This window comes from Falco peregrinus, chromosome 5 (genome assembly GCF_023634155.1).
Source record: "Falco peregrinus isolate bFalPer1 chromosome 5, bFalPer1.pri, whole genome shotgun sequence".
Lineage (NCBI taxonomy): Eukaryota > Metazoa > Chordata > Aves > Falconiformes > Falconidae > Falco > Falco peregrinus.
This window is the reverse complement of record NC_073725.1, coordinates 65,348,359-65,359,486: the sequence shown is the minus strand read 5'-3', so window position 1 is coordinate 65,359,486 and position 11,128 is coordinate 65,348,359. Positions and strand designations below refer to the sequence as shown.

General features: G+C 47.0%; 1 protein-coding gene and 1 long non-coding RNA gene across 5 annotated transcripts; both read left to right on the top strand.

Moving 5' to 3' along the window:
- Nucleotides 1-63: 63 nt before the first annotated feature.
- On the top strand, nt 64-11,052 carry TPM4 (tropomyosin 4). 4 transcript variants are annotated; one of them, XM_055804660.1, is made up of 10 exons: nt 896-1,071; nt 1,808-1,955; nt 4,394-4,519; nt 7,556-7,689; nt 7,979-8,096; nt 8,433-8,503; nt 8,756-8,831; nt 9,451-9,513; nt 9,593-9,662; nt 10,847-11,052. In XM_055804660.1, exons 1-10 carry the CDS (start codon nt 908-910, stop codon nt 10,927-10,929), a joined length of 1,053 nt encoding a protein of 350 aa, XP_055660635.1. In that variant the 5' UTR covers nt 896-907; the 3' UTR covers nt 10,930-11,052. The 4 variants fall into 4 exon arrangements, with proteins under 4 accessions (XP_055660633.1, XP_055660635.1, XP_005241772.1 ...); XM_005241715.4 differs by lacking the exons at nt 896-1,071; nt 1,808-1,955; nt 4,394-4,519; nt 10,847-11,052 and adding exons at nt 5,247-5,539; nt 10,190-10,416; XM_055804659.1 differs by lacking the exons at nt 896-1,071; nt 1,808-1,955; nt 4,394-4,519 and adding an exon at nt 5,251-5,539.
- On the top strand, nt 5,546-7,121 carry LOC129784502 (uncharacterized). The gene is made up of 2 exons (XR_008747321.1): nt 5,546-6,097; nt 7,034-7,121. It is a non-coding gene; the product is annotated as an uncharacterized LOC129784502 (long non-coding RNA).
- Nucleotides 11,053-11,128: the final 76 nt, after the last annotated feature.

The following is an 11,128-nucleotide window of genomic DNA, read 5'->3' as shown; positions in this document are numbered from 1 at the left end:
GGGGGGGGGGGGGGGGGGAGAAGCCCGGGGTCATTTAATTGCCGTTAACGAGGGTCTGTGGAGGGGCTGGTGCTGTCGGGAAAGGGCGCGCGCACGCACGCACGCACGCACGCACGCAGCCCGCTGGGAGGGGTAGTCCTTGCTCGCGTCGCCATCTTGGTGTCGCCACGGCAGCTCCTCGGGGCGTTGCTGGCAGCCATCTTGGGACGGGGAGGCGGTGGGGGCCCCCGCGGGCAGGGGGGTTGGATTTAGTAGTCGTGTGCGCGGTGGTTTTGTTTTGAATAGCAACACCAGTAAATGGGTGGTAAAAGGCAGCCTGAGCACCGTAGCAAGTGCGCTGATAAGCCTTGTGGTGCTTTGGGGATGGTTTGTGGGGCTCTCACTTTGTTTGTAGGTGGTGTGCTGATACTGGCTTCAGGCCCATTCTACTGTCATGTTTAGCTAAATAAAAGGCAATTTTTCCTTTGAAATCATTCCTGAAGGCCTTTCAGTGCCATGCCAGCTCGCTCCAGGGGATGAGGGATTCCAAATCTTGTGCTGAGTCTTTTGGTACCCCACGTGGCTGGGGATGCTGTGAACACTTCTGAGGGAAGGCCTGACAGGGTTTGTGAGGTTGTGCAGTGAGTTGGGCTGTGTGTGGCCTGGCAGGGAGCTACAAGGCTGTGGAGAGCAGAGCAGGTCAGAATAGGGAAGGAAAGGATCATGGGGTGGTTAACGGGACCCGAACGTGGGGAAGAATTGGGGGAAATATGAGGGCATGTGGGTCACTGTACCAAAGTCAACAAGCATTTTCAGTCAGCTCTGGGAGGTGGAGTAAGCCCTTGATGCAGTCGGGACAAAGCAGGTCATGCAAAGGGATGGGAGAGGGCAGCTGGGGGGATGGTAATGTGTTTAATAGGACTGTGAAATGAAACAAGGCTCATGCTGGGGCTGTTGGATGTTCTTGATGTCCTCAGTGGAACTGCTCCTGATATTCCTCCCAGAGCCTGTTCTTGCCGTGCCTGACAGAGAGAAGGTGACTCCTTCATACAGCGGAAGTAATTTACAGTGCTCATCAGACTGCAACTTCAGGTATATTGTTCAGTTCCCTAAGTATTTAATGAGTGAAATTTCAAAGACAAGCACTCAGACTCACTCAATGCCTTTCAGCCTGAACTTGGTATCTAAATACAACCTCTATTATATATTATACTATTACAGATTATAGCTAGCTCTTTAACACCAGTGCTTATTTTCACAGAAAAAAACCCTAACCTGCTGTCTCATAACATGTCCTGCATCTTTTTATAACATAAATTTAGCTACCATTTAAGTGTAGATATTTTTAATTTATGCATGGATTTATTTTGGAGTATTCCAAAAAGATCCTTTTCTCCATTAGTCTTATGCCATTATTATAAGAAGCCAAGCCATCCCCGTAGATCTGTCGGGCTGTTTAATTGCTCTGCAAACACGAAGGGGTGCTAATAAGCTTTCTTTCAAGCATGTGTTCATATGTCAACACTTTTGCTTCTGTCAGAAGCTTAAAAATGGAAACAGTTTTCTCTTTAAGAAAACAGGAGCCAAATAAGGAGATGATGGAGCGGTGAAGATTCCTCTAGTGAGTCTGTTCCAGCTCATTCCTTAGAAAGGCTCTCTATGAAAGATCAGAGAAGAGGCCAATAGATCTGGGTTTTGTCCAGCGGTCTCTGGGTTTAAAGCTCTCTACAACCACTTGAGCTCATTTTCCCTGTGACGGCTGGGTACAGCTTATTTCTCTGCCCAAGCTGTTAAAAATCTAAACCTTTACTCTTTGTAATTCTTTCAGTTGTGTGACAGATCCAACCTATCCTTTAGCAAAAATGGAAGCTATCAAGAAAAAGATGCAGATGTTGAAGTTAGACAAAGAGAATGCCATTGACAGAGCAGAGCAGGCTGAAACAGATAAGAAGGCAGCTGAGGACAAATGTAAACAGGTAAGTAGAAATAAATGCACTGATTGTGCATGTGCTGTGGAAATAAGTTAACAGAATACTATGTCACAACTTTTTGATTCAGAAAGGGAAGTAACTGGAAGCTGGGTTTTCTGTTAATCTTCTTGAAGTCTTTTTGCCTTGTTGTGATGTTATACTCATATAGCCAGGGCTAGGTATTAACTTCTCCTTTCAGCTGTCTGAGTCTTTGCAAAATTGGCACTATCCACAGATTATTAAGAGTACTTTGCCTAAGTTTTCTTGAATCTTACATAATTGCCTTAATTTTTGTGTGCTTATGATTCGATGGAAAAGGCCTTACATACTCAAAATCAAAGCTGTGTACCTTGAACACATGTAGCACTAGTATTAATACCTCCTGAAGAGTCAGCTGTGTCTAAACATTAATTGAGCCTCTCCTTGAAGTGAATTAATAAAGTTCACTTGACTAATCCTTGGTATAGAGAGTGCCCTTAGAGGCACCAGCTGTGACTCAACAGTAGATATGTTGTGTTGGTTTTTTTTAAGAATAACCAGAAATACCTTCATTTGAAAGCTCTTCTTTTAACTGAATTTTAGTGTTAGCATTTTCATATTCTTTTGCTTTTCAATGTTCTTTATTCTGGGTGTCTATCTCATTTGAGCTGTGCTGTTTTCAGAATGATCTTGAAATGTAAGTTGACGACACTTGAGTTTCTTATTGCACTTCCTGTAAAATAACTGTGTTTTTTCCTTCCACATTCTTTAAATGTGGCTGCTTCTCCTATGTCTTCCAGACTTCTATAATATGTTATTAACATTCAATTGGCCAAATACTTCTTATGTTCAAGTTCAGTTTGAGATCCTGGATGATATGAGACCAAAGTTTCAACAGATCATCCGTTTGGCTAAAGCAACAGGAAAAGTTTCCAAAAGGGTCAGCTGCTGCTGTTTTCCCCCTCTGCCCCCAATGCAAGGAAAACCACTTGTCTCTTCTGTGTCATTACAGCAGGCTTCTACAAGCTGTATGCATCACCCTATGTGTGTAGTCCCTATTTCTTTCCTAGCCTCAGAGGTGTTGGTCAGGTGCCATTCTGCTGGGCCACAGTCTCTTCAGCTCATCTTTCTGTACTCTGCAACAGCCACAGCAGATTGTTCCTCAGAGTGGTTAATGGGGATTAAATGCTTAGCCTTCCTTTATGTTTAGTTATCAAAGGTGATTTCCTACAGAATGATAAACCCTACGCTTATAGGAATTTTCAAGTATCTGTATGAGGGTTATTCACAGTAAAAAGCTAAAAGAAAAAAAATCTTTGCTCTCTTTTCTAAGTTGTGTCAAATTTTTCAGCGTTTTTTTTTTTTTTTTATAACGTGGGCATGGTACTTGAGTAGCAATTTTAACATCATACACAAAGTGAGCATCGCCTTCATTCTGCTTACTGTCCCTCTGTTAAAGCATCCAAGCAAGCATATTCAGTTCTCTCGCACTATCTGGTTACTCAGAGCAGAAATGTAGCAACATAACATTCAAGAATAACACACTACCAAAAATGTTGTTAAAGCTATCTTTGAAGCTAGAGTGAAGAAAGTCAAGTGTACTAAAACACAAACTTATTTTGATAGACGGAATTTATGTGCAGGTGGAGCTAAATGGTTGCGTCGGTTGCTCTACAGACAGAACTGTTTTGTATTGCAGATGACATGATGGAGCAGTTGAGTTTGCAGGCACACTCTTATCAGCAGCAAGCCTCCTGATAATGTAAATTCTTCTGGGAGCACGAGACAGTTCATCATTAAACAGTCTCCCAGCAGGTTATAAATAGTACCATTCTAGTGTACAATATGGATTTATATGGTATGGAGGAGAGAGGCTGAGCCTTGTGGATGGAGCATACCTTGTTGGGCCACAACTGGAGAATAATTCAGGTGGGAAGAGACCTCCGCAACTCCCACCTCCTGCTTATGGCAGGGGCTGTCGCAGAGCAGAGCTGTTCCTTCCTGCTTCCAGAGTCTTGCGTGGGGTTTGAAGTGTCTCCAACGACACACAAAAGATGACTCGGGAACAACTGCTTTTTTTTTCTAGCTATACAGGAACTGAAGAGTTTCCCAATAAATCATCAGGACATAACTTTAAAACTTTTATGCTGTAGAATTAACTGCTGAAGGGCGTTGCAGAGTCCAAAACGGAAATGAGGTGGAAAAGGGTTTATACCCAGTTATGTATTAAACCAGATCCCGTGTGTGCAGTGGCAGGGAATGTTGTCCTAAGGATATGTGTTTAATCATCTTTCCCTGGCAACTGCTACCAGTCATTCTCAGACTCCTTGCCCCAGCAGAACTTCGATCTGGTCTTTTCTGACTCTTTGTATGTTGTGTTAGGCTAAAACTAATAGTAAAGAGACATTTTAACATTATTAAACTGTAACTGATAATGCTGACTTTATTTTTTTCTCTTTTGAAAGGTAGAGGATGAGCTGGTAGCTCTGCAGAAGAAGTTGAAAGGAACTGAAGATGAGCTGGATAAGTACTCGGAGGCTCTCAAAGATGCCCAGGAAAAACTGGAGCAGGCTGAAAAGAAGGCCACTGATGTACGTACCTACAGCTAATACTCACCTGTTACTGTGCTCTGTATATTTTGCAGTAAGTAGGTAGTAACACTGATTATAGGAATCACTGAGGACTTTTGTGTTGCAGTCTTTTGACGGGCGGGGTGGGGAAGGCAGTGTTGAACTTCAGGTACACAAGTCTGTGCCCTCTCCCAGAAGGAGCTGGGGGCTGCAGTTCCGCACCGGGACGTGGCACCCGCGGCTGCCCGGGGGACACTGTGCCACTTGGGCCTTTAACGGGTACCGGAGGTACGTGTAGCACTGCACCTCAGGTTCCTGAACCGGGGGGGAGGGGGAGTGGGCGGGGATTCTTTAGGAAAGTGAAATCTCCTTTAATCGAAGTAAACAAGGTGTTGATCTTTCAGGGGAGCTGGGCTGTGAGGATGCTGTTGGGTGCAGCCCCCCGCAGGCGTGACGCCCAGCCCCGGCTCCTCTCCGGCAGTACCACACCGGAGGGCAGGACCCGGCAGCACGGTGCCGAGCCCTACCTTTTGGGGGCCTCAGGGTGGCGGGGGAGCCCCGCAGCGCTGCAGCTGGGCGCGGCGCAGCGGGTTGCGCAGCCCGGGGCGGGGCGGCCCCGGAGCTGGGGGGGCGCTCTGGGGGACCCCGCCGGGGAGCGGGGCTGGGGGCGGGGCGGCCCCGGAGCTGGGGGGGCGCTCTGGGGGACCCCGCCGGGGAGCGGGGCTGGGGGCGGGGCGGCCCCGGTGCGCCGCTGTCCCAGCGCTGCCTGCGCCGGCTCCTCTCTGTGCTACGTCACCGCCCCCACCTCCACCTCCAGCCGCGTGACGTCATCGGCCCATTGAAAGGCGCGGGGCCGCGCGCCGCCACGTGCAGCACCCCCGCGCCCTGCCCGTCGCCAGCGCCGCGCCCATGGCCGCGCCGAGCTCCCTGGAAGCGGTGAAGAGGAAGATCCAGTGCCTACAGCAACAGGCGGATGAGGCGGAGGATCGCGCCCAGGTCCTCCAGCGGGAGCTGGACCTGGAACGGGACCTGCGGGAGAAAGTGAGACCGCCCGGGCTGCCTGCTCGCCTCTCTCGGTCGCTCTCTCCCGGGCTGCCCTGCTCCTTCCTTCCTGTCTCTGGCTCTCTCTCGCTGGGTCGCGCCCGGCTCTCCCCTGCTCCGGGAGGACGGCTCGGCCGCCGGCTGCCTTCATTCCTCAGCTGTCCCCCTCGCTGCTCCGCTCCGCAGACTCCCTGCGGAAGCCGCTGGCGCTGCCGCAGCGCCTGGCCCGCACCGGCCTGCGGGGAGCCGGGCGCGGCGGCGGTGGCTGCTGCGAGGCGCCCGCTGCTTATCGCGCTTTCCCCTCGGAAACGGCGTTGCGAGCCCCCATTGGCATCGGGGAGCGGTTACGAGTTTTGTAGGAAATGGCAGTTTAGGAAAAAGCACTGCATGACAACGAGCGGGGAGTTCCCGCCTCTCGGCGCCGCACCACTGGCTTCAGCACAGCTGGGAAATGTCCGAACTGCTGAAAAATCACTTTCCCTCCTGGTTTTCACAGAGAAATGAGAACTCTCCACTAGTGTGCGGCTCTCCCGGGGCTGGACAGCTGGTTTCACTTAGGTTTGTGTGTGATCAGCCTTCCCGGCATCTTCCTGCTATTTTATCACATGTCAGCGAGTTAGCCCGCAGTCCTTATACGGTAAAACTGCTTCTGGGAGAGGTGGAGCCAGACTAACTCCAGCTTCCCAGTGGCCCTGTCTCCATAGCTTTGGAATCTTGCTTAATTAAAATGTGACTTAAAAGTGGCCGGCCTAGTGGAAGGGGTTGCAGACTAGTACCTAACAGACACCAGTTTTCCACATGATCGATGGCTTGTGTGTAAATCGAGAAAGTTAAACACACAGCACTGGGTAGAAAACAAATGAAATGCTGGGTAATTTATGACTAGAGGAGTCCAGGGTCAGCTGCCATTTGGATTGGTCACTGAAATCCTTTCTAAGATGGTACAACTATGAATGAAACCACTTCCTCCAGCTTAGGAGGAGCGGTCAGTAACCAGATTTGCAAAGCTGCAGCAAAACAATTATATCTTCAAAGTGTTTAACATAAAGCAAAACCCAATTGCCTTCCCAGGATCTATACCCTGTCTTTTTTTTTTTTTTTTAAATAAAAAATCTTGTATATGGCAATCATGCTTAGATTTGGGGACAATTAAGCATGCAAACCTGGCAGTTATTAAAGTAGGGCTTTATTTTCCTTGAAATAACAAGCAATTAAAGGAACCGTATCTGAATAAACACAATGTATTAATCAACACTGATTTGTTCATGTTGTCTATATGCAAGCGTTTCTCCCAATGACCTTTCCATTTATTATCTAGTCTGTTTTTTAAAATGTTAATAGCGTTTCAAATTACTGTGCAGTTTATTCAACAATATATAAAGAGACATTATTAAGAAGTGCTTTCTGTCTAATTCCTTAAGTACCACAGGAACAAATGAAAAAGTGAACTGATTTTAAGAACATATCTAATTTTGCCCTGTTTATGTTACAAAGACCGACTCTCCCATGCTGAGGCAAACTGTATCTGCCCAACTGACTGCATAAAGATTATAAAGCAGTGGCAGGCTCAGGAGCCCATAACGGATAATGAAATGGCTTTAACTTCAGCAGCATGCTGTGGTAGGTATTGCTTTGATCTGTGATGGAACTAGGAACAGAGAGGTGAACTGTGAGGTTTTGGGAACAAGCCATGATGGAAACAGTTCCGTTTTTAACTTTGCAATCCTACGGGGAGATCCAGCCCTGTGAAATGATCTGAAAATACTCCAATGCTAGCAATCAGTGTCAAGCCCTTTGTTGTATGGCAGGAATGTGAAGTACCATTAAAAAAGAAAGAAGCACATACTCCATACCTAGAAATTTCTGAGATGCCACAGTTGAAACAAAAAGCAGAGGCAGAAGGCTTCCTGGAGCTTCTGCTGCCTATACCAAGGGGAAGCCTTTGCAGTTGTAAGGAAACCCATCAGCTGAGATTTTGCACATAACCTCAGTTCTGGGTGCTTGTGTTTTGTGTAGGCTGAAGGTGAGGTGGCAGCTCTGAACAGACGTATCCAGCTAGTGGAAGAGGAGTTGGATCGTGCCCAAGAACGGCTGGCCACTGCCTTGCAGAAACTGGAGGAGGCTGAGAAAGCAGCGGATGAGAGTGAGAGGTACATTTCCTTTTTTCTTTCTTTCTTTTTTTGGGGTAAAAAATTGAATATATATGAATAAAATACTCCTTTCTAATTTAGTATCTGCATGTGCTAATGTGGATTGTGGGTCAGAGATTTGGAACTTTTTTCAGGCTGGAATGAGTACTTCTGTTAGCCTTGAGGAACATGACAGTATTGTCATAACGGGCTACTTTTTGGTTACAAGTATGGAATTCCAGTTTGGGATTTTTGAGATAGTAGTGCTAAAATGTTTCTATGTTAAACACCCCTGTTTTGACTTCTGCAGAGGAATGAAGGTTATTGAGAACAGAGCAATGAAAGATGAAGAGAAAATGGAAATTCAGGAAATGCAACTGAAGGAGGCCAAGCATATTGCTGAAGAAGCTGACCGCAAATACGAAGAGGTAAAAGGGATAAGGAAACAATTAAACATGAGGGAGAACCATGAACAACTTCGTTACGCTTCAGTTTAGTCAGCCTTTGCAGGCTTCTCACTGTGTGGCAATTGAACTTTGGAACATTCCCAGAAAGGGGTAATTTTAATAGTGACTTGCAGCATCTTAGATATTTAATGCTAACAACACTGCAAAATCCAACTTATTTGGGGAAAAAAACCAGCCGTATCTGTGCATGGATGTTCTAATCTAATCTCATTATTCAGGAAAGCTCAAACGTAGTGCTGTGAGAGAAAGGGGTAAGAACTTACAGGGTGGCTTGATGCAGCTGTTGTCTCTTCACAGGTTGCTCGTAAACTGGTTATTTTGGAGGGTGAACTGGAAAGAGCTGAAGAGCGTGCAGAAGTGTCTGAAGTGTGAGTAACTCCATACACACAGGAGCAGTTCACAATACATTAAAGGTCAAAGCTGTATTTCATTAGAAGAATCTGCTACTGGTAGGCAGGCATGTGGTATGGGTAGAAAAGCTTTTTTATACCCCGTATACCAAATTTTCTTCTTTCAGACTCAATCATTCCTTCCTTCCTTGGATTTTTAGACCTCTTGAAAATTAAACTAACTGATAACAGGGACAGTAGTAATTTATACTTTTGGTTTTTTTCCTATAGTAAGTGCAGCGACCTTGAAGAGGAGTTAAAGAATGTCACTAACAACCTGAAGTCTTTGGAAGCTCAGTCTGAAAAGGTTGGTTCTTGCAGTAAACTGAAGGATAGGGGCAAAGCCAAAACTTGAAAATAAAGTTAATAGAAATAAATCAGAAATTGAAGGGGTTTAGCTGACTGCCTGTTTAACAGAGACTGTTGATAATGCTGAATGGGTTCTGCTCAGACCCAAGTCAGTGATATAATAATTACCTGCAACAGCCAGGCCCTACAGCGCCGTTTCTCACATCTGCTGACCACTCTCGATTTTCCAGTCTTGCTCTTTTTGTGGTTTTTTTTGCCCTCAATAAAGAAAATTGTTAAACCTCTTGATTTCATTAAACAGTTGGTTCTGGCTAGTCTAAATCGGTATGGAAGGCTTCACATTCTCTTGCACATTCAGCTATTTTTGTGCTGCGCAAGAAAGTAAGCCTGTTAAGGTGTGCGATGACGCACAGAGGAACTCAGACATCCTGAGTCTTCAAATGATGTTTTATGATGAACCAGAGTCTGAAGTGGAGAAGAGGTGAAGAGGAGAAAAGTATGGAAGGGGCGTTTGCAACTGCTGTAGAAGGAAAAGTGGTTGTAAATAGGTTGCGGTTTCATAAACATTATTGTAGCTACAACTTCCCTTAAACAGTGTTTATTGTTTGTTTTCACAGTACTCAGAAAAAGAAGATAAATACGAAGAAGAAATTAAGATTCTCTCTGACAAGCTTAAAGAGGTAAGTGTCCACTTCCAATTGTTATTTTGGCATCACTTTTTTAACAAGCATCCACTCAACTCTCTTTGATTTTTTTTAGGCTGAAACCCGTGCTGAATTTGCGGAGAGAACAGTTGCCAAACTGGAAAAGTCTATTGATGACCTGGAAGGTATGAAATCTCTCGAGTTTCATTTAGTGTTCAGTTTCAAATCAGGAAATAAACTTCTCGGAGTGGGTATTGGATTTGGCTGGTAAGGTCAGGCACACTGGTGTGTGTCTGTGTGTGATGTATCTGCTGCCCAGAGTGGCCCCTCCTGGCTGGAGGAAGTTTCCCTGAAAGGGGTTTTTTTTTCAGAAAGTTGGTAACAACGACCTGATTTTGGCCAACTCGCAGATACATGGGCTCAAGGACACTTTCTATTAATACAAAATCATGACCCTGCTTAATCTAGTGACTGAAAAATAATTATCTGAGGTTTAAAGAAAAGGAAAGGTAGACAAAGCTCCTGACCTGGCAGCAGTGGATTTTTTTTTTTCATACCGATGCTCAGTTATACATCTGTTTTCTTCTTTTGTTTTCCTTCCCGACTGCTTTGGCTGCTGCCTTCCGACTGTCCTGTCTCCTGTGCGCCTCTTCTCTGGGCTGTTTCTCTGCATCTCTTGCTGAAATGTGCCTTCTGTCCCTGTGACTGATAGACGAGTTGTACGCTCAGAAGCTGAAGTACAAAGCAATCAGTGAGGAGCTTGACCATGCTCTCAATGACATGACCTCCTTGTGATCCACACCCCAGGGGCGCGGGGGCCGCTCTCGCTCGCTGCATTTCTTACGCTTTTCTTGCCTGTGAAACCTGTCACTTCTGTGCAACTTCCACAAGCGATCTTTCCGTCTCCTCTGTAAGGATGGAGCTCAATAAAAACACGATACCTCTGCCTTTCAGCTTTTGGGCTTTATTTCCTTAAAACTCACTTAAAATACAATAGGAACGACACTGAAAATGCGTTTGGCTCCTCAGGCTGGGGAGAGGCAGATGGAGGCAGCTCAGCTGCCCCTGTCAGCTAAATGTCAGGGTGCCCAGGGACGCGTGGGGCAGCCAGGAGCTCCGAGTGCGCTGGGTGTTGGGTGCATCCTTGTGTTGTTCCCCCTGCCCACTTAAAACCTCTCGGGACAAGGACATCCCCGGAGGATGTGTCCTGTCAGTGTTAAGGTATGTCCAGACCCCTCACTAGCTGAGAGCAGTTACCAAGACTTGGCCCCGTTTTGTGGACACAGTGCTGGTGTCCTGGGCGTGCAGGAAGCGACCGTGGGGGTGTAAGTAACGTGGGTTCAGGCTGGTTTTTCTTCTTTCTCACCAGAAAAGCTCGCCCAAGCCAAAGAGGAGAACCTGGGTTTGCACCAGACACTGGACCAGACGCTGAACGAGCTGAACTGTATATGACACGGGAGGCACCGGGACGCCGGCACCGCGCCCCCGCCGCCAGCGCGGCCGTAGCGACCCCCCGCGGCTCCTCCCCCCCTTCCCCCCCCCCCCCAGCCCCGCATTAAACCGTCTCCCGCTGCCCGGGACGCCTCCCGCCCCTTCTGTAGCGCTGGGGGGGGGGGTGACGCCACGCGCCCGCGCGCCACGTCAAGTGGGA